The sequence below is a fragment of the Zosterops lateralis genome, assembly GCF_965231275.1.
Source record: "Zosterops lateralis genome assembly, chromosome: 10".
Lineage (NCBI taxonomy): Eukaryota > Metazoa > Chordata > Aves > Passeriformes > Zosteropidae > Zosterops > Zosterops lateralis.
The window spans coordinates 20,231,344-20,252,481 of NC_139770.1; the positions used below are offsets into that span (position 1 = coordinate 20,231,344).

General features: G+C 50.5%; 2 protein-coding genes across 2 annotated transcripts in view; one reads left to right on the forward strand and one right to left on the reverse strand.

Annotated features, from left to right (window-relative positions):
• VPS8 (VPS8 subunit of CORVET complex) overlaps positions 1–8,378 on the forward strand; it is a gene marked incomplete at its 5' end in the record, with an annotated part of 75,486 nt that extends 67,108 nt beyond the window's left edge. Inside the window, one exon of the mRNA XM_083868715.1 lies at positions 8,271–8,378. Within this exon, the coding sequence (XP_083724841.1) occupies positions 8,271–8,366 (96 nt within the window). The 3' untranslated portion in view covers positions 8,367–8,378. The remainder of the gene's footprint in view (positions 1–8,270) is intronic.
• Positions 394–20,840, reverse strand: LOC310913351 (UPF0524 protein C3orf70; the record flags this gene model as incomplete). The annotated part of the gene is made up of 2 exons (XM_083868716.1): positions 394–3,507; positions 20,666–20,840. 2 exons carry the CDS (start codon positions 20,838–20,840, stop codon positions 2,954–2,956), a joined length of 729 nt encoding a protein of 242 aa, XP_083724842.1. The 3' UTR covers positions 394–2,953.
• Between the last annotated feature and the right edge of the window lie 298 nt (positions 20,841–21,138).

The following is a 21,138-nucleotide window of genomic DNA, read 5'->3' on the forward strand; positions in this document are numbered from 1 at the left end:
CAGAGCTCACCTCGGCAGGAGCAGTGCCAGTGCCCTGGGGCCTGAGGTGACCTGTGTGCTCACCACCCGCCCATGAGCAGAACTACCATGGGATGTGTCCAGCCTGCAGCCACACCTGGGCACAGGTACGTCAGGAGGCTGAATATGGCCACACATCTGCTGGGGCAGCTCTTTACAGCTGAGTCAGAGCTGGACTCTGAGGCTGCCCACCAGCCTGGCACTCACCAAGGCCTGGTGTGCTCCCCTGGTTATTCCCTTTGTGTGCCTGGCTCTGGGGTGTGTCAGGGCTGGCATGTGAAGCTGTGAGCAGCCCTTCCTTTCCTGGCAGTCCCAGAATGCTGCTCTCTAGCACAGAACGCACCCAGGCAGTTAGGACAAGCAGAAGGCCAGTTGTTCAGTATTTTATTCAAGAGGAAATATACACACACCTCTCCCTGGCAGGGGGAGCAGCCAGCCCAGGGCATGGCTGCTACAACACGGCCACAGCTGTGTTTGTGCAAAGGAAGGAGCCCCGTTTTCCATGGGAGCATTGCCGAGCCAGGAGATCCCCGCGGCTGAGCCCTGCCCAAGTGCTCTCCAGCAGCCCCAGCGCTCCCCGGAGCGCCGCTGACATTTTGCAGGAACAGAAGGAAGAGGCAGCTTATTGTGCTTAAGACATCTGAACAAATCCTGGGTAGGAGACACTCACAGCTTGTGGGTATTGCTAATTACTTACAGTTAAGAAAGAATGGATCCTGATGGGGACAGGACCCTGTGGCCCTGTGGAGTCTCTGCCACCAGCACCCCCCGAGGCCCCCGCGCTCCCAGCCAGTGCCCAGGCAGGGCTGTGGCTCCTGCTTGCCTGCAAACAAGGTGAGCTGTGCTGGGCAGGGGGTCCTGCTCACCTTCCCTGCCCTTGGTGCCCCAGGGAGAGCTGGTGAGGAGCTCCCTGCCCTTGGGAAGGCTGTGCTGCGCCAGCCTACCCATCCTGCCTGGGAAGGAAAAGCCCTTCCTAGGGGAGGAAGAGCCTTTCTCTTTCTGGGAGGAAAGCTCAGAAACTGGGCATGAGAGTCAGCTCGTTCAGCTCTCCACTCAGGTTACAATTGAAAGGTTAAATATGAATAAATGCTGTAGGTTTATACATAATGTTTCCTTCTACCTATGGAATGTGTCTGAATGGTCCAAAGACACCAAAAATGTTGTTAGAAACTGTAGTTAGCCAAGAAAGACAACCCCGCCCTTAAAAACAAAATAAATCCTATTTTTACTACAGCCTTTGTTTAAATGCGCTCAGAAAAACAGTATTTTCAGGTGCCTTGTGAGAATGTATCCGTTCATGCAATGGCCCAAGTTCCTCGTTTCACAAGCATTGCACATTTTTATGTAAGTCATCAAAACTATAAAACCTATTATTTTTGTCTGAAAGTCTTAGTCTAAAAAGTACAGCATTACTTTATATCCACCCATGGAAACTTCTAGACACGCGCATGTGCACAGACACACACTGTTGCCTAAATGTCTTCTAAAGATACTGATTACAAAGTGTATAAAATTGGGAATACATTGTCAGGATACAGTGAGAGATGAGCCATCCTCTACCACAGACTATAACCTAGGATCAGTCACTAACTGTACACGTTTATACAGCCTTGGATTCACCAGGGACTCCTGAAACGCAAACAGCAACTACACAAAGAATGGCAGTAATGCTGCAGGAACACAGGAGTTACTGTCTCCAGCTCTGTGGAGCTGGCTGGAATCTGAGCGACATTTTTGTTTCCTTCAAGCAGGGCTGAAACGGAACCTCCTGTGAGACAGCTCCACTATCAGCTGGGTGAGGGACCCCTGCTCTGAACCTGCTCCTGGACTGGGAGCCACAGAGCAGGAGCCAAAGGCTCCTTTCTCCGCTAGGATGACCTTAGGCTGTATTTAAGCAAGCTCACATGCCACTGAGCCTGTGGGCCACCTCCCAGGGGCATCTCCATGCTGTCCCCAAGCTCTGCCGACACAGTGGTATGGCTGGTAAAATTCTTTTTGTTTAAACTTGTTATTCTTCAGGCAAATGCAGGCCCTGAAGCCGTTTGGTCCTGAGTGTCTGGCACCAAAGAGCCCAGGAGGAGGCAGAGGCGGAACCAAGGGTGGGTGTTCGGAGGTAGTCGCTTCCTTCGCCTGTCCTGGTACTCCCCAGTCCAGTGTGGTATTGGTTAGATGGCCATGCCCCACCTGTGCCTGCTCCCCCTCCTGCCCACCTGCAAAAGCCAGAGCCCCTTCCCAAGATCCAGGCAGAGAAAAGGGACCAGCTGGACTCAGGCAACTCATCCCCCCTCCAGAGCAAGACCTGCCTTCTCAGGAGATTTCAGAGCCTGGCCTACCTCAGCAGCTGCTTGGTGCATAGCCTGGAGAAAAGTTGGAGGCACTTTGTGCATTCTCTAGCCTGCCATTCCAACCTGCTGGGAGCGTGGTGCCGACAGCCTCGGAGGAGGGTCACACCAGCACTAGGGGAGAAGCCGGACAAGGCGCTAGGACAGACAGAGACAGGAGCCTCGTGTAGCTGTTTGAGAAAGACTAAGGGCACCTCGGTTTGCTGCTCCAGGCGTGCACCCCCCATGCTCTGAGGGACCCCTGCCAACAACCCGACAGTGGAAATATCTCAAGCGGCACGTCCTTGTGTGAGAAGTTGTGTGTGGGGTAACCCAGACCAACAAAAGGGCCTGTTACTGCTAGAAAAGTCTTAAGATTTGTCACTACCTTACGTGCAGACGTGGGAGAGCTGATCAGGCTGAGAATGTGTTAAAATTGCTCAGGCTGCTGCTAGTTCACCATATGTAAGTCCCGTGACCGCGCTCCCATGACAGGAATCTGAAATATCAAGTGCACCGGAAAAAGGGATTGTCAGAAAAAACAGAAAATAGAAATACTACAAAAGCAACATTACTGAGAAGGAAGTGGACTGAGCCAATGCCGACTGGTGCGGTCACACCGTGGTTTCTATAGTCTCAATCACTTCCATCTCGCACTGCGAGGGCGACAAGAGCGGGCACTCGTCCGGCTCCCAGCTGCTATCCGGGCTGTAATCTTCCTCTGAGCTTAGCTCGGCCACCCCCTCCGTGTCCTCGTCACACGACTCCATGTAGTGAACCCCCACCGCGTTGATGCCGGAGTCCTCGGAGCTGGAGGGGGACGAGCAGTGCTCTGGTTTTGGTGTATTGCTCTCCTTTGGGATTAAGGCGTTGCGGACGGAGCCCTCGTCGGGCTTTGCCCTGTGCGGGGCGGGCGGCTGGCGCTGCACGTAGCACATCTTGCCGTTGATGCACTTGACGCGGTAGTTGTCGATGAAGAGGTCGGCGATGGTGCAGAACTGCGGCGCCTCGGGCGGCAGCGGCGGCTGGAAGGCGGGAGCGAACTTGAGGAAGTGCTCAGTGAGCGACACCGAGATCTGGATGGTGTTGGGGGACTCGCGGGGCCGGACAGGGATCTCGGTGCTGGGCAGCTGCTCCACGGGGGTCATAGGCTGGTAGACGTATTTACCTGTGGGGACACAGGAGCAGCGTTTAAAGGTTGGTGTCTTGGGGTTTGAACAGAAGTGATGATGTTGACACTCTTGGACACCACCAGCAGTTCCCTGCTGGAAGGAGCCACTGCTGCTCTCGTGGTCTCTCCAGGTGTGGATCCTCTGACACCTAATGATGCAGGTAATCACAGCCTCCTGTACCCCAGTGCTGCTCTCCTCCCTGTCCCTGCCTCGAGGACAGCTGTAGGACATGACTAACTCCAGAGAATTCACTCCAGGGGCACAACTCCATAGCCACAAAGTGGGAAAGATGCCAAGTCTGCCCACCCTGCCTTCTAGGAGAAAGAAAACTGACAAGATTCTCAGAGGCTTCCCCCCACACTGAACATAATGTGTAAGTTCTATCTAGCTTACATCTTCGCTCCAATAATCAAAATTTTATATTATTATTATTATTTCAGTGAATCTCCTTGCACATGATTCCATGTTCTTTGTTTCTGGGGACTAAATCGTGTTTTTCCATATTATAAACCAGAAGTTCATACATGACTACAATTGGAATTTTAAGGCAGAAAACAAGGGAATTTCCAAGCTATAGAAATGCTTTTGGCATCTTGATTATCCGGTTAAGTAGTAAGAAAATAGGATTATGTTGGTTATATTGAGCAGAACAAAGTGTGAACTGAACATCTTCACTAACAGAAATAAATAAGAGAGCAGAAAATTGGGACTATGTCAAGAAAAACTGAGAAACCCGAGGCTATCCCTAAGACTGTAAAATGCTGCATTTTATTTGCATGAAGCCTCTGAAAGATTCATGTCTCCCCAGGGGCTCATCCGCTGGGAAAGCACAAATTTCCAGAAGCCTTGTGAGCAGTGGGGCTGTCGGAAGAGTTTTGCTGCCCGCGCTGCAGCCCCTGCTTTGCACAGGCAGCAAAGGCACCAAAGCGCGGCGGGGCCGTGCGGGTGCCCGGGGCTCTCCGGCCGGGGCAGGAAGGCCCAGCACTAAGGAAGGCTGAGCGCTGGTGTGTTTCCAGCTCAGAGATGGGTGCAGCCTTTCCCCCTGAATTGCCCATTCCTTTGGAGCATCGCAGAATGGCTCGCGTTGGGAAGGACCTTAAAGATCACGGAGGGGCAGGGGCACCTCTTACTAGCCCAGGTTGCTGTAAGCCCCAGTGAAGGGCTCGCCCCCCCTGCAAAGCCTCTCGGCAGCAGAGGATCCCCCTGAGGCTGGGAATCCCTCCCGGCCCGGGGAGAGCTCTGGCGGCGTTCCGGGGCCCACGCACAGCCTGTGCTCTGCCAGCTCCGGGCGTCACCGGGAGCCTCGAGACCCGGGAAGGCTTTTCCCGCCCCGCAGAGCTGTTGGAAGGGAAACGGGTCATGCCAAAGTCGGCGGGGACTTCCACTCCCCGTAGCCCAAGGACAGGGAGCACAGCAGAAAGGCCACGGAAGCGAAGGAAGAGCTCTGGAGCGTGGGAGAGGCTCCAGGCACGACGAGGGAAAAGCCCGCCCGCGTGTCACGGCAGGAGAGCGCAGACAGAGCCGGCAGCAGAGGGAAGTGTGTGAATAGCTTTGACCAGCTCCTCTCGAATACCTCACCCAATGTTTTCTCGCTACGATCTGTGCAATGGTAATTGTTAACAGAGCCATGGGGAACACTCAGTGACAACCAGTCAAGCTTTTCCCCGTCTGCTTATGGGTGGATGACAGAAAACACAAAAGGCATCCTCTCCACTTGTCATCTCTTTACCATGGTGTGGCTCCTAAACCTGCTGTGACTCAGAGGAATGGGTGCGGGCATCCAGCAGCTGCATGCTCAGCCACAGGCACAGCACAGCTCTCACTCCTCCAGCACAGGTCCTTGCTGCTGGCGGCCTCTGAGCAATGGGGTCCCTCGGAGGTTTCTCAAATCTTGTGGACAGAACTTCCCTAGGAAGCTCCTCACCCTCACAGCCACAGCAGCAGCCCACGGCTTCCTGCCATCTGCTGCTTCCCAGAAATCCTTCTGTGAAATTAGTGAACATTATATATGCCACTGCCTTGCAAAGCCCCACAGCTGATGATTACTGTGCTGCTGGCTGGGGTAGTGTCTGATAAATTCAGCTCATGGAAAGTGAAGTGCAGCCTGCCCTTGCCTGAAACCACAATGGTCTATTTATCCATAGATGTGGAGTGCTTCTGTGTGGGCTCCTTTGACAACCAATGATAAAATAAAACCAGATACTGGTGAAAAACATTTCTTCAACTCATTTCTGTGCACCCCCTATTTGAAGAGTCCAAGGAAGGGTCCAGTGAAGATTTTACCATGATGAAGAAAAAAGGTGTCTGTACAACAGGACTCTGTTTTTCCACTTAAAACAGCCACCACATACTGGCAAAAGGCTGAGGGATGCTGGGAGTAGAAAGTAAAGTATTTAAGCTAAGGAAGCTTACAGCAGGGGCAAGGAAAGACTGCTCAGTTTGACTTTTTTGGTGTTTGTTTTTCTCCTTTTGGGAAAAGAAGAGGAGCAGTGGCCGGGTCAGCCGAGGAGCTGTGGGAGCTCAGCTGGTTGTTTCTCCACCGCACCGCACACAGCAGCTCCCTGAGAGCCTCAGCAGTGCCCTGCTGGCACTAACTCCAGGGCAGGAGCAAGGAGTGACCACTCCCTTAGCACAGATTTCAGAGCCTGCCCGTGCCACCTCACAGGGGCTGAACATTCCTCACATTCCAAGGACAAGCTCTGCCACGGTAAAGCAGGAACTGGCCACCACACAGCCATGAGAATTTTCTATGTTAACTGATCTCTACTTTTCTTTAGAATTCTGGTACGAGTTTGTCAAGTCTTAGCTGGTTTTAGAGGCAATTTTAAAGAGATTAAACTTGTTTCAAAGCATGACCACGTGCTCAGAACTGGGACTGTCAGACTGGATCATGGACAACGCTGTTCTCACAGCCTCGGTTACCACTCCTCACCCTACATAATGCATGGAAACACATCAGCCAGGATGCAGCCTATGAAAAATAAATGCAGAAATTAGAAATAAGATTGCCCCCCACCCCTGCAGCTTGCAGGATTGCCAGGCTTTTTCACTGGAAATGCCCCTAGAAGCACAAGTCCCCAGGTTTTCTTATAATCCATCTCAATCTGATCAAACACCCGTGGAAATCAACAGCAATATTTTTGCTGACTCCGAACAGCTGGCAACAGTCTGTGATAAAACAGTACTTTGAGCACCTATTCTGCTGCATCCCATCTAATACACTAGCTCAGAACTTATTGCCTGTTTATTCCAAGTCAGCTGAAGCACTCTGTGACTGCACTGTGCTGATGAACACTCCTGTAAATGACAGTGTTCTGCACAAATACAGATGCCACACAAGACACTGCATCTGAAGTTGTTTCCTGGGTCACTTCCCCACCACTGCCTATGCAGAAGGTGATGAAGGAAAAAATACTGCACTTGTCAAACACATGTCCAAAAATCAAGCTCCAAATCCCATGAAAAGAAACCTGCTGCATTTGCAGAAGTTTGGGAAGTTCTTGTGCACTGTAAGAGCTGCTGTGAAGAGGTGTCACAGTTGTGGCTCTGCACTTCCACCACCGTGGCAAAAGGGCTCAAGGGAAACAAGAGCCTGCTCCTCTCCTGGGAACAGCAACTGTGTGAAATCAGGCTCTGCCAGAATGACTGCCACGGTAAGGCCTGGTTGTCCATGACAGCCACTGGCTGACAGGTGAGATGATGAAATGAGAGACCCCAGAAATGGGTCTATAGGCTACACTTAACCATTTGTCCCCCTGAGCCTGCTCTGTGCTTGAGGCATTATCCCCCACCAACACTGCTCCTCTGTCTGACCCCTTGAAGTGACAGCAGCCTGGGCACAACGAGAAAGGGACAATTGTTTCTCCATTTCTTCAGATGGCCCTTGTGCCAGCACACAACCCAAATCCTCAGGGACCTGGCACACGCTACAGCCAACACTCAACTGCAGAACAACTATTCAACTATGTCCAAGGAAGTGAGTGATGGGCAATGCTCATCTCCCTGTTGCTCTGTGCACAGGAACAGGATTTCTATTGCCAAATCGGATGGATGCTGTTCCCCAAAGCCTTGGCTCCATGCCTCCAGTGAGCCTGCCAGCAGGCTAAGGCAGGATCCAGCAGAGCAGGGAGCTCTATCATCACCTGCACATCTCCAGCAAACTCAGGCAACTTGGAAAGTTTTTTACGTTCGTGGCACTAATAACCAGAACTATGTGGCTGATTGAATGGAAGCTGTATTATAGAGCCTCCTGCTTCCAAAACCCCAAATCAAGCCTTGAGAAACAAGCCACGAGGTAATTTCTCTCTGATTTTTTGCTAATTGGGCAGTCTGCATGCATCCTCACCAAACAGACACAAAACGGCAGCAATTTCCGTGGCTAATACAAAATAACTTAACCATGAAATAAGCAGAGGTGCAGCTGGAAAATTTTCTTTTCCACTTCCCTCCATCCCAACATTCTGGTTTACCTCTAACACTCATTAACATGCTTGACATATTGGAAAAAAAAGTCCAGCTTTCAGGAGAGAGGTTTCTTATAACAAATTCTCAAGTTTTACCCTCTCAAAAGGAGGACTTAGTCCTAATAAATAACATCATGAATTGCACTGCACTTCAGAAAATGGTAAGAGAGAGCTGTGGATCTGACAAGTCTAAGTCAGCAGTACATACCATGGATATTTGTTTGCATGCAAGGCATTTACACATCTATTAACTGAAAGATAAAAGCTTTTTTTCATATGTATTCTTCCCCCTGCAGCTGCTGGAACAAATATTTCTACAGCCTCCCATCTGCCAGCTCATCTATCTCCAAAACTCAGCAAGGTTAACGAAGACCTGCTATTGCAGCTATTGAACGTGACCTGGCTCAGCTTAGGAACTGCTCCTGTGTGGGCTGAGCACTTGTGGAAGTCCCAAGCAGAAGTGGGCTGAAGGTGAACTGGCTCTGATCACAGTGGAATCTCCATGCCTTTGGCTGTGGTGGATGCTCCAGAGGAGCTGGAGCTGTGGCCAGTGAGGGTGTGGAGGGATGTGTCCTTTTCACCAGCAGGGAGCTACTCCCTAAATACTGGTGACTTGGTGCTGCCTGAACATGCACCTGTGTAACAGCACCAGTGATCTCCCCTTGTGAAGTCCAATGGGATTGTCACTCCAGCTGTGCCAGACTTTGCTATTGCCACTCACAACCCTGCCAAAAAATTCTGCTCACATGGGAGGGGAATTGGTCCCACTATGAAGAACATAAAACCCCTTTAATTAAATACCACACAGCTCTGAAGGAGAGAAGGCAAAGGAAGCATTCATAATGCATGTGTGACAGGAGACAGCACTGCCTTGGGGGGGCTCTGCATTATCCCAAGGAGAGCTCCCTGCACAGCTGTTCTGTGTGTGGAAAGCTTGGAGATGAGCCTCTCGAGCACTGGCTTTCCTCACAGCAAGAGATGGAGAACAACCAAGTGCTCTTCCAGCAGCACTTGTTCCACAGCTCCTGGGTGTGGCAGGAGAGCCAAGTCTGCCTGTTGGGGAAGCACTGTGTGGATGCAGCCCTGTGCTGCCTACATGAGCTATCTGGCAGGTGAGGACAGCTCCAAGCAGTAGTGGTGCCCTGCTGCTGGCATTGGCACAGTGGCCCCAGGACAGTACAAAGGTTCTCACACCCACCTGAGTTTCCAGGGCCCCCCAGGGCAGTGGATGGCACAGGTTCACCAGCCCAGCTGGAGGGCACAGGAAGGAAGCACGTAGAGATTCACTGCTGGCTCAGCAGAGCCTTGGGGCAAGGGAGGGTTTCCTCCTTCACAGACTAAGGCAAAGCTCACTGCACATCCTGGACAGGTTTATGGAGGGTGCTCAGCATCCTCATCCTGCTGGAAGTGCCCACTACAGCTGTTGTTGCCAAGTGCCCAGCAGAGTAGAATTCCATTGGAACTGTGATCTTGGGCTGAGTTCCTACCTGGGGTCGTGGCCTTCCAGCCCTGCCAGCAGAACAGTGGACAAAATGACTGCTCTGGCTTTCCTCCTCCTCTCTCCAGTTACATGCACAGCTTGGAACAACAAACCCTTGCAAACAAAGCTTGCCCTACCCATAACTACTCACTGAGAACTATCACAACTCCAAACTACACTCAGAGCACAGTACTAACTTTTCCAGAGGGGTGAGAACAAATGGAAGAAGAAACCTGGGGCACATTTACAGATGGCACATGTGAAAAACCCCATTGCTCACACAGTCTGCACTTCTTTGTGATGTATGGAATAGACATCATATAACCAGCAAATCCTCATGGGCTGCATGGTGAAGAAAAGATGTGGACTGAGCCACCAGAAGAAATGGGAAACATTTCAGGACACTGAGGCACTGCCAGATTTACAATCTCAAGTAGAGCTGAACTGGGCCATTGGTGGTTATAATAAGGCATAACTGAAATTATTGTCCACCTTGGAGAAACCTCCTAGATAAAGATATGCAGCACCTCAGTGCAAGTGATATTTCTGCCTTGTACCTTGTCCAAACAACTTTGAAAAAGCACTGAGATTGCTCAAACAAATTTCTAGTGTGGGGAATGCAAACAGAACATTCTGCATAGCTGCAGGAATTCTGGCAGAACCAGAAGGCCCAGTAAGGGATCACAGAAGAGACTCCAAGGACACAAATGAGCTCAGCAAAGAAACAACAGAAAAAGTAGCCACACACCAGGACCTGAGCAGGCTGGAAGTGCAGCAGGAAGGGCTGGCAGGCTCTGCCCTAACAGAAATGTATCACTGCAAATGGCTCTTTCTCACAGAAGCACCTCCATCTGAGCACTAATGAATCCATCCCATTCCAGACCCCATCCAAGAACAGGGAAGAACCAATCCAGTGCTGTTTTGGCAGTGGCTGTCTAGGAGCAATTCCACCCAGCTGCCAGCTCTCTCCCATGGAGGAGAGGTGTTCCCTCCCTGCTGTACAGCCAGACAGCTGTGCCAGCCCCTGACTCGACGCTTTTCACAGGAAATCATCACAGAGGGGGGAAAAAAATCAGGAAGTTTTTCCTCATCAAATTTGTATTTTAATGCCCTTTTGTCTTGATCTGTCTTAAATACAAAAAGGATCATGACAGTACATGCTGTGAGCTGTCTAAGCCTTTGAGAAGTTTCTGTGCACATCAGCTTAAGAGAAGGTAACGCTTAAACGCAAACAGACCCTGGAGCTTCCTCCATCATCCCTGCTCTTTACTCTCATTGCTTACACGGATTTACTGGACTTAAAGAAAAAGCAACCCTGAAGGCTTGAGAGATGCAGCCATAAACCCTCTTAAAGGGGCCGTATTTGCTCACTAACCATTGTAAGGGCACAGAATACCAACACCCAAAAAGGCAGTGAGGAGCAGCACACACCACGTGTGTGTTGTGGAGGAGCTCTTTCAGTATCTGGAGAATGTCACCCCTACCACAGGTGCTACTAACCCCAGCTCCATGCTGGGTTCCAAAAACATGGAAGCCCAGGCATGGAAAGTGTGGTACAGCTCTGGTTACCTCTGCCAGCACAGCAGCTGGGCAACACTACCCAAGCTCTGAATCCAAGGACATTCATCTTCCAACATCCCTTCCAAACCCACCCCCAAAGGCCAGAACAGCCACTTCTCACACATTTGCCTGAGAAATTTTATCCCCCAAGTTACACTGGATATTTTTAAAATTCAGTAGAGAAAATAGCAAAAAATGGCTTAGTGCTAAATATTTATTCTACAACCCCATCCCTGTGTGCCATCTGCTCAAGCTTCAGCAGCCCATGGTTTCCATGCAGCCAGTCAGTGTACTGATAGGGAAACAAAGCAACAGAAGCTCCATGTCAAACTACCCAGAAAACCATGGCATTGCCTGGAAATCAAAGGGACTGGAGACACAAGATCCAGTTGTCTTCCAGGCATTGCAGAGGGGCACCCTCAGCCTCTGTATATGATGGAATGCTTTCCTGGGAATTATCAAATAAGCAGAACAGCTCACTGGGTCCTTGAAGGAAAAGTCCTCTCTAAAGACCTGCACTCTGCACTCAGAGGGGACAGCTGGGGCAGGAGGTTGGGTTTTGCAGCTTGGAATAGACACATCTCTCTGGCCACAGTGTTTTCCTGGTGGCTGACAGGAGAAACAATGGCCCATGGGATGTACCTGTGCTGATCCCTTCCTGTGGCCAGAGCCCAGGGTCTCCTGCTGACACAGTATCTGTGCAGTGGCTGTGTGGGAGCAGGAGCCTTCAGCCTGGACAGCACCATGTTCCTCAGCTTCAGTGCTGGGAACAGGGTCCTTATTCCCAACACACTCTTTTAACCCTCATCCCAGTGCTGTTCCTGGTCCCTCGTGCACATCTCCACTCACATGCCATTCAAACCAAGCTATTTCTATCACTAGCCTCTAGAGAACCCATTTCTGGGGATTTTAAAGCACTGCTCCCCCTGCTTGTGCCCAAAGCACATCACCACGTGGAGCTGAGCAGTGCAAGTATGGGCACCCCTGGAGGGGTGTGGGATCCAGCAATGCTCTGCATCAACACACAGAAGCCCAAGTGCCACCAGTGGAGGTAGAGCAGGTGGATATCACATCAAGCCCTTGTATCACACAGTGCCACTGCAGGCAAGTGACTTGGAGCACCTGGACAGCACAGCTGGGAGCACAAACAGCTCTCTGCTGTGGCAGGGTAAGCCAGTACTGGCAAAGGTGAGAGCATGTGAAGCCCTTGGCTTCACATCCAGAGAGTCAAGATCCCACAGGACCAGCTGGAGAATGGCTCCTGTGCCAGCAGATCAAGGTCTAGTGGCACAGGGAGGAAAAACAAAGCAAAAGGTGTCTCTTTCTACCTGTCCTGCCTACAGCTGGGTTAATGCTGGTGGACTGCAGGAAGGCTGCAAGAGCTGGTCTGTCCACCCTGGCACACCTGATGCTGTCCCAACCTTTCACCAGGCGAGGGAGGGGGGAAGGAGGGAGTGCAAACACCTGGAATTGGGCTCAGGCTCAGGAAAGCACTGAAATCCAACCAGCCAGCTACGCAGTGTGGAACAGCCAAGCATCCTTCCTGCAACAGTTACAGGTGTTCAGCAGCATCATGTGTGGCAGGGAGAGGGACAGACAGAGCCTGGCACAGAGCTGGGCACAGCAGGGAATCATTTCAGGGCTGGGTGCAAGCACACAGCCAGACAAACAGCCTCAAGAGCAGACATGTGGGCTCTGGAGCTCCGCAGCCACCAGTGAGAACGGGAATACAAATGCATGCCTCTTGCTGAAATTGTTTTACAACGTAGGTTACATATAAATTCCAACTGTTACATGGCCTAAATTAACGTATGGCTATGTTAAAAACAAGGCCCAGTTGCCAAGCAATCAGTTTTCACTTTCTCAGTAGGTTTTTGACTACCATCTATGTGAATATACTCAACTATTGGCAAAAACATCTCCAAATTGCATGAACTGCACTTCTTGAGTTCTGTGATCAGTCACTACATAAAAATTGATTAGTGGAAGAATCAAAGCCATTATGAAAACATACTCTGTATCTTGTGGGCAGATAAATTCATGGAGGTGCTGGAAGAAAAACCACAGCACATTAAACCAGGGCCAGTTTATATGCAGAGAGAGAGAGATGCTCTACCTGGAATCCAATCTACTGTCAACCAGCTTTTGCATTAGTATAAGCTTGTGCCATCCATCAGCAGCTAAGCCCACACTGTCACAGCTCTCGGGAGTTTGGGAACATCTTACACTGTTTGTGAGTAAAGCATTTTGCTTTTTATCCTTTATAGAAACACAAATTTCTAGTAGAGCCTCACCAGTGTGCAGAAATAAGTTCCCAAGGCTGGCAGTGAGTCATGAAGTGTACAGCAGCACTGGTTAAATCGAGAGCCATTACATAAGAGCCCCCCAAGATGCCCCTGCTCTACAAGCCGGGCTCTGCTGGCTGCAGCAACACGAGCCGTGACAAAACGTGTTCTTGATGGGCACACAGGTGCTGCCAGGAAATTGGAGGTCCTGTGCCAAGCACCTGAGAGGCCTCTTCAGTGCTTCCAGCAGACCTGAGCAGTGTCAGCTCTGCAGACCTGCAGGATGGAAGTCACAGCGAGGACAATCTTGTGACTCAGTCTCATGGGACAATGCAAGGCTATGACCACGGGCTGCCATTAAAGACCCGTGAAACATCCATCAAGAAGCACAAGAGGAAGGATGATGTGACAGCAGGCACTTTTGCATCGGGCACTGGCATTAAGCAGGCTCACATATCCAGGCTGGCAAACAGATTCCCTCACCTGCAGAGTCCAGGAAGGAAGCCACATGCTCACCACGGGCACTGTGCTCCATGCAGATTTTATCTTTAGGCTGTTCCTCTGCAGTGACAAAAGTGCCAGCAGCCTCTCACAGCAGGAAGTCCTCTGAGCAGGAGCACAGGCCCAGCCCTCACTGTGCAGGGTTCAGGACATCCTGAATCCACAGACAACCTCACCAGCTGACGAGACACAAGATCAATGAACTTTTTCTTCAGAAGTACTTGCTTCTGGTAGGAAACATCCCCAGCCTTGTCCTTTCAGGCTTCACAAAACCAGCACTTAACCCTTCAAGCAGCCACAGAGAAAGGGTGTCAGTTATCTGACACTCTCAAAGGCTCTTACCAGCAGATCATTGAGTTTGGGACAAGCAGAAAAAAATCTTTGTGAATTATGCCTCTCAGATGGACAGACAGATTACAAAACAACCTCACAGTCATGCATGACAAAGAGTTTTTGACTGGCAGAAAGTATTTTTCTACACAGGTCCCTTTTTCTTAGACTTTTGGAGAAAGAAGTGCAGTGATTTCTGTTCAATCATGTATGAGCTGTACAAGAGTTAGTCCTATGAGAAACACTATGCAAGTAGCCTGAATTGAGGGATTTTCCTGTGGTCTAATTCTGTTAAGTGATATCTGGGCCTTTGTTAATAATAGCATGCATGTCTCTAAACATTATAGTAAGGATTCAAAATGAATGCCAGGAGGTTCTTCCAGAGGCACTGACATTCCCACAGGGTACAAGGAATCGACACATGTGGGTTCTCGTATCAGTGGTACATTCAGACTGTGATTTCCAGATTATAACTACAACCTGAGGAACAAAATCCCATCCAGGTCAGGGATGGTGCACCCACAAAAACTTGCAGTGTTTTCCTTTAGAGTAACACTTCAGAACATATTAAGCTGACATTCTTTCCTTGGTTGTGTACAGCGTAGTGAAACCAAGCTGGAATATCATAGCTTTTCAAAATACAGGTGAAGAGAAGATCTTGCACAGCCACAGGCAACAAATCCTCATTATAAGTCTTTTCCCATTACAAGCTGCAACATCCACCTTTCTGCAGCTCCTGTCTGCACTCAGCATAAAGCCTCGCTCTGTGCACAAACATTCTGTCCGGATATGTGGACTTAACAGGATGAATGTTCAAATCCTTTCACAGCTGAAGTAAATTAAAACCACCTATTTGTCCAGTTTTCCATGAAGAAGAAAGTATGAGCTCCTCCAAATACTCAGAATTTCAGACATAAGCATGTCATAACTCCCTTTCCCTGTTTATCCAACAAATCAGTCATCAGGATGTAGTTTTGCCCTGTGGAACAGTACTGCTGGAAATTCAAGTTGCCATCACCACTGCTGGGCTGGCTGCTTCCAGTCCACATCACCATCTGCAGACAAGGGCACACAGAGCAACAGGGGCACTGCTGCCCTTCTGCTCCCCTCTGCATGTGGGAACAAGTTTTGCAGCCACCAAAAACCAACATTAGGAAAACCCACTGGAACAAGAGCAAGGTTTTTGGAGTTGTACAGTGTATGCTGTGCTGCAGAGCACCCCAGGGCTGCAGCTGCTCTTCTAACACGCAGGGATTGACAGACACTGGCTGCAGGCAGGCACAGCTCCTCTTTAGACCCCCAGCCCTATCAGGATGCACCTGAATTCCTCCCCATAGCATCTCAGCTCACTTACCAGCTTTGTCACAGGAAAGCAGGGCTCCCTCACTGATTCTCTCCTCACAGTTCCCACAGCCAGACTGGGGTCTGAATAATTACATGGGCTTGGGAGATTGTCAGAGCCCCTGCTGATGGCTTCTGTCGCTGGAGAGAGGGAGAGATGCCTTGGAAATGCTGCTGGCGTGCACAGAGATACTGAAATGCTGCATACATCACTGTGTGGCAGGGGAAAATGCCTGCACCTGAACCAGGTGTGTACCTGCCAGAGAGCAGGAGCTGCCATGGACACACACCACATCTTCTCCTTGGTAGAGGTTTAATCGAGGATGGCCTCGGCAGAGAAATTTCACCAGCTTTGTGCGACAGACAACAAATGCCTTCATTTTAAAATGTTATAAAAGAAAACCACTAGTGATTCAAGCAGAGAAGAATGTGAGGAGCAGTATTGGCTCAGAGCACACCCAGGTGCAGTGACTGTGCTGATTTGCCTGGTTCCCTGGTTGCAGCTGTGGGCAATGAACAAGGGATAACCCCCTCCCCTGGCCAGCACACAGCTGGGACTGATGAGACCCCAGCCACGGGGACTGTGCCTCTGCTGGGTGCCCTCAGACACTGAGAGGAAGCAATGGAGCTCTGAGAGCCAAGAGAAACCCTGGGCTGCCTGTTCAGGTGAACAACAAATGTAAATGTACTCTAATTCTACATTCCCAGAATATTGCAGGGGCAAATTTAGAGAAGCCCTTCTCCCCAAAATCACCCAGAAAACACATGGCCTTTGTCGCATGCCACAAACCCATTTTCTCCTCTTGGCTGAAAAATGACGGTTCCTTGGATCTCTTGCCAGGCCTGCCTGACCTCATGCAGAACCTGCCAGGTCTGGCTGCAAACTCCAGCTGAACAGTGCCATAATTTGTGATGCATGCCAGGGAGCAGGAAACTAATCCAAGGCACACTTGCACATGCTGTCCGCCACCTAGAAAACTGCAAGGGTGGGGCAGCAGGTGTATTTTTTAAAACCTTTCCTGCCACCATGATCTTGTTCCTTGCCTGAGCCTGGCAACTGTGTTCCCTTCCTGGCCACTCAATGGAGATCTCACTATTTCCCCATGCTTGGTTTGTTTTCTTGTAAAGGTTCCAAACAACTGAACCTGTAAAAGTGGTGGACCTGAAATTTATTTGCTGCATTTACTTTTCAATATAAGATATGCAAGAGGCTTTAAGGAGCTAAAAGCTTGCTCTTTTGATGCTGAATCAGGGGGGAAGAAAAACACAGAAAGGCTAATACAAGGTGGCACAATTACTGTCTATTGATGCAACTGCTGTGGAACCACGATTCATCATGTATTATTGATAATTGCAGCATAATGTACCGAGGGGTTTGCAGGGTGTTTAACAGAATGCAAGATATTCAGATTACAAATGAACCCAGTTGCAAGAGAATGCTCTTAATTGTATTAAGCATGATGCTTTCTCTCAGTTAATTCTTAGGAAGTAAAATTAGCAAAACACAGTCAAAGTGCTGCTCTGAGGTCAGGACAGATGCAACCCCGAGGATCTGATCCCTTCTGACACAAGCAGGTACCACCTCAGAGGCAGCAGCCTCACAGGCAGCATCAGTGCAAATCACAGCTGCAGTGGAAATCCCGAGGTGAGGAAAGGGAGGCAGGCACCTTGCTGCAGACCTGCCTCTGGCATGTTTTCTCTGGCTCTGGAAAAAGTAGATCAGAGTAATTCAAGGCTCTCAGGTTGCATCTAATAAACAAAACCTCACAAGGCTGTCAGAGGGGAGGGGAGGAAGGTGCACAGGGGGCTGCCACCCTGGCAAAGGGAATACATGCAGGGCTCAGAGCAAGCAGGAGAAATGCATGGTAGGACAAACACAGGGGCTGAAGTCAAAAACACCTCCCGGGCCAACACCTTCTTCCCTGCTGGGAAAAGGACTCTGAGGCTTAAGCCCTTATCCTGCTTCCACGTGGAGACTGGAGCTGGCACAGCCTCCTGGCAGCACCCAGGGGAGGGGTGTTGAGGACGAGGTGTTCCTGTGCCCCTGGCAGAGCCCAGTGGCACCCGAGGCCCCCCAGCCCTCCGAGCCCAGCTCCCCAAGCACACCCATCCTGCACATTTTTCATGCACCTCTTATTGGAGGTGCCTGGGTTCAGAGCGCCCCATGCATGGGAGTGCATTAGAAAAACACCACACTGGGAAATCTGCTCCCCACCAAGACCAAAACATACTGAAAAGGACCTGAAATAAACTACAGGCTTAGACACAGAAGTCATACAGGCACCCAGGGCAGCTGAGGCTCCTGGAGCTGTTTGGATACATCAAACAGTCTCTGACCTCCCTGCCAGCTATTATTGCCATTTTATGGACAGAGAAACATCTGAGGTAAAGATAGTGCCTACAGTACTGTTCACTTCCGAGCATGCCAACCACAATGGCTTTGGGGAATTCAGACTGGGTTCTTTCTCAATTACTCCTTCCATAGTCAAGTGGCTCTGCAACGCTAAATTGCTCCTGTCACTGAAGTAAGCAGATGTGATCCTGAATACACATGAGGAGACAATCTACTCATCATGGCATGGTGAGTTTTTGTAATTTCTCAGTGTAAGTGCACTTTAACTGAGTTGACATTCTCCAGGACCTTGGCCACTGATGGAAAATAATACTTCAATGGCCCTTTTAATTGATGTAGAGTTTCCTGTTCCCCAATACAGCTCTTAAGAGTCACAGAAAAGCACTTTCAAGAACCCTCTGAGGATTCCCGAGTCGGTATTACAGTACTTCGTTTATGCAAGATAACTCCCAATGCTGTTTAATTACATCTCTGACCTCTATACAATTTCCCATTACAGACTTCATTCTTACCCCTTTTAAGTCCAACTCAACTCATTCCACAGGAGCAGGATACAAAGAGTTCCTTAGCTCTGAAATTTGCATTAGGAAATGAGGGGCAAGAAGAGAGCGCGCTTCACCATGGCTTTCAGAAGATTAAACAAGGCAATGAAGTGTGTGACTTCCTTTAAAATCTTCCATTTAAAAATCCTGGTTTCATGAGGCAAAGGTATCTTTAACTTTTCCTTAGTCATAAAGGAAGAATTGAGAAGGAAATCTGTACTTCTTGCGAATGCTGTAACTATTTTTAAATCTTATAATTGCCACACAGAAGCAAAGGGTTGGATGGGATCTCAAGTGGTCTTTCCAAGAGGGAAGCAGCTCCATGTAATGCCTAAGAGACACCAATTCTAAGCCTAACCCTGAAGGACCATGACTCCTCACCTTCTCAAGTACCCTGTTCCCCTGCTGCATTTCTCTTTCTAGTTATGATATTTTCCCATTTGCAAACCTAAACTCTCCTTATCACAGGTAAGAGATACCTGGTTATCTGCCACATCTGTGCAGAGGAGGACTCGAACACAGGTGCTCTGCAAGGCTGCCTTACACTTTGCAAAGCTCATCATCCCTTCCTCCTTCTTCCCTTCCTTTCTTCTTTCCTCAATCTTTTACAGCCCAAACAACACTTTCTTTTGCACCCACTTTCAAAGCATATTTTTCTAAGCTGATCTCTGTGATCTCCTCCCCATTCTCCTACAGCTCTACAGAGTGCAACTTCTGCTGAGCTCAAAGCTCAGCCCCATCAGCCTGGTTTCCTCATCACTGAGCTGAAGAGACTAATTAAATTGCACACTTGCCATGCTCCTGGTAATGCATCCCAAAGCGAAGGCTGGGGTTTTGGGTTTGGCATTTCTGCCACACAGAGCTCCCACTGCTGACGCACAGGCAGTTTGTGATACATCCTAATCCCCAGATCCCTCTCTGCAATTGCCTCTCCAGGTGTTCCCAGTTCATGTTTGACTTCCCTATCCCAGCACCATTCCCAGATGACTTTGGGTAACATCTCCAGTTTATAAGCACCACTTTGAGCTCTGATCCTGTACTCCAGAATGCTCATAAGCTTTTATATCTTGATGGTGGCCACAAATAACTGAGACCAGGGAAATGTTGGGAAGAATCTAGGTCATACTTGAGGGCCTTTGTGTTATTGATGAAACACCAGTGAGACATCCCTGTCCCTGTGCAGCAGGTGACTGTGGCACCTTCTCACACAGCCGGTTGTGCCACACAGTACCCAGGGCACGGACAGAAGAAAACCTTTTGTCCTGAACCGCTTTCAAATGAATCCCAAATCAAGGCAAAATTCCCTTAATGCACATTTAACTGATCTAGAAGCTTGCATCCAAACAAAAGCTGGCTTTCGGAGCAGCCTCTTTTCCCTGTGAAACAAAATTTGCAAAAAGTGCGTGTAAAGGGGAATCCATGAAGGTGACTAAATTGCAAGGAGAGATGGCAATGGCAATGGATTTAAAAGGAGAATGGGATGCAAGGAGTCCAGGGACACCTTCAGCAGCACCAAGTAACCCTCACATACGGGTCCAGTGTTAACTTTGACCATCCAAGCTTTGAGATCTCCAGAACACAACACAAGCATACAAACATTTCTCCATCACCATTTCCTGACCTCGCACCAACACACTGCTGGGAAAAGCCTGCTCTTCAAGGCTCTACATGATTAATTATTCATCAAACTATGTTTGGACATCCACAGTTCAATCTCAGCCTCCATGATTAGATACATCAGGATCGTGAATACCGATATTAAAGTCATTGGGCACCGTTTCACCAGAGTTGGCTCGATACTGGATTTTGAAGCTATCAGCTATATATAGCTTAAAGCAGTTATCTCTCTGCTCAAAGGGGTTTATGCCTGTAAAAAGAAAACCATTAGCACCGAGAATGAAGTGGCTGGTGCTAAGGACAGCGGTGCCCAGCCAGTGCCACCGCTCACCCTCCGGGCAGCCCAGGGGGCGAGGAGCACTGGGGCTCCAGGCCCCGAGAGAACTCTCCGGGCATGGCCGCTGCCGCCCCTGCGGGAGCAGCGCCCGAGGTCAGGGTCCCACCGGGGCCGCCTCGGCACGGACAGCTCCGGGAGCGGGGTGCCCCCGCCGGGGAACGGGACGGGACGGGACGGACAGAACGGGACGGGCGGGAGGGAAAAGGACGGACAGAACGGGACGGGACGGACAGAGCGGGACGATCGGGATGGGACGGGCGGTGAAGCACTGCGCGGGGACCGACAGGACATTGGGGACAGGCGGGATCGCACGCCCCCCGCCCGCTCCCTCGCCCCCTCACTCACAGTGGCACCATCCCAGGTGGCAGCACCAGTGCAGGCGGAAGCAGCGGCCGTGGCTGTGGGTGGCGCAGAGCGAGAGCCCGTCGCAGGGCTGGAAGTCGGGTCTGCCCGCGCAGCTGCGGGCGAGCGCCTGAGCCTCGTCCAGCTTCTCGCTCTTGGCCGCCGCCGCCCCGCTCATGGCGCCGCCGCTCCGCCCGCAGCCCCCGCGCCGCAGCGGCCGGAGCAGGAGGAGGAGGAGGAGAAGGAGGAGGAGGAGGTTGAGGACGAGGAGGAGGAGGAGAAGGAGGAGGAGAAGGCGCCGAGCTGCAGCGGGGACCGCCCGCCCGCCCAGCGCCGCGGGGGCAGCGCCGCGGGCAGGGCCCGGCCGCCCGCCCCGCCCCGCCCCGCCCCGGCCCCGCAGCACCGCCCGCGGTACCCGGTGCTGCAGCAGCCGGTGGCGCCGTCCCCCGGTGGCCGTACCTTCCCGTGGCTCTGCC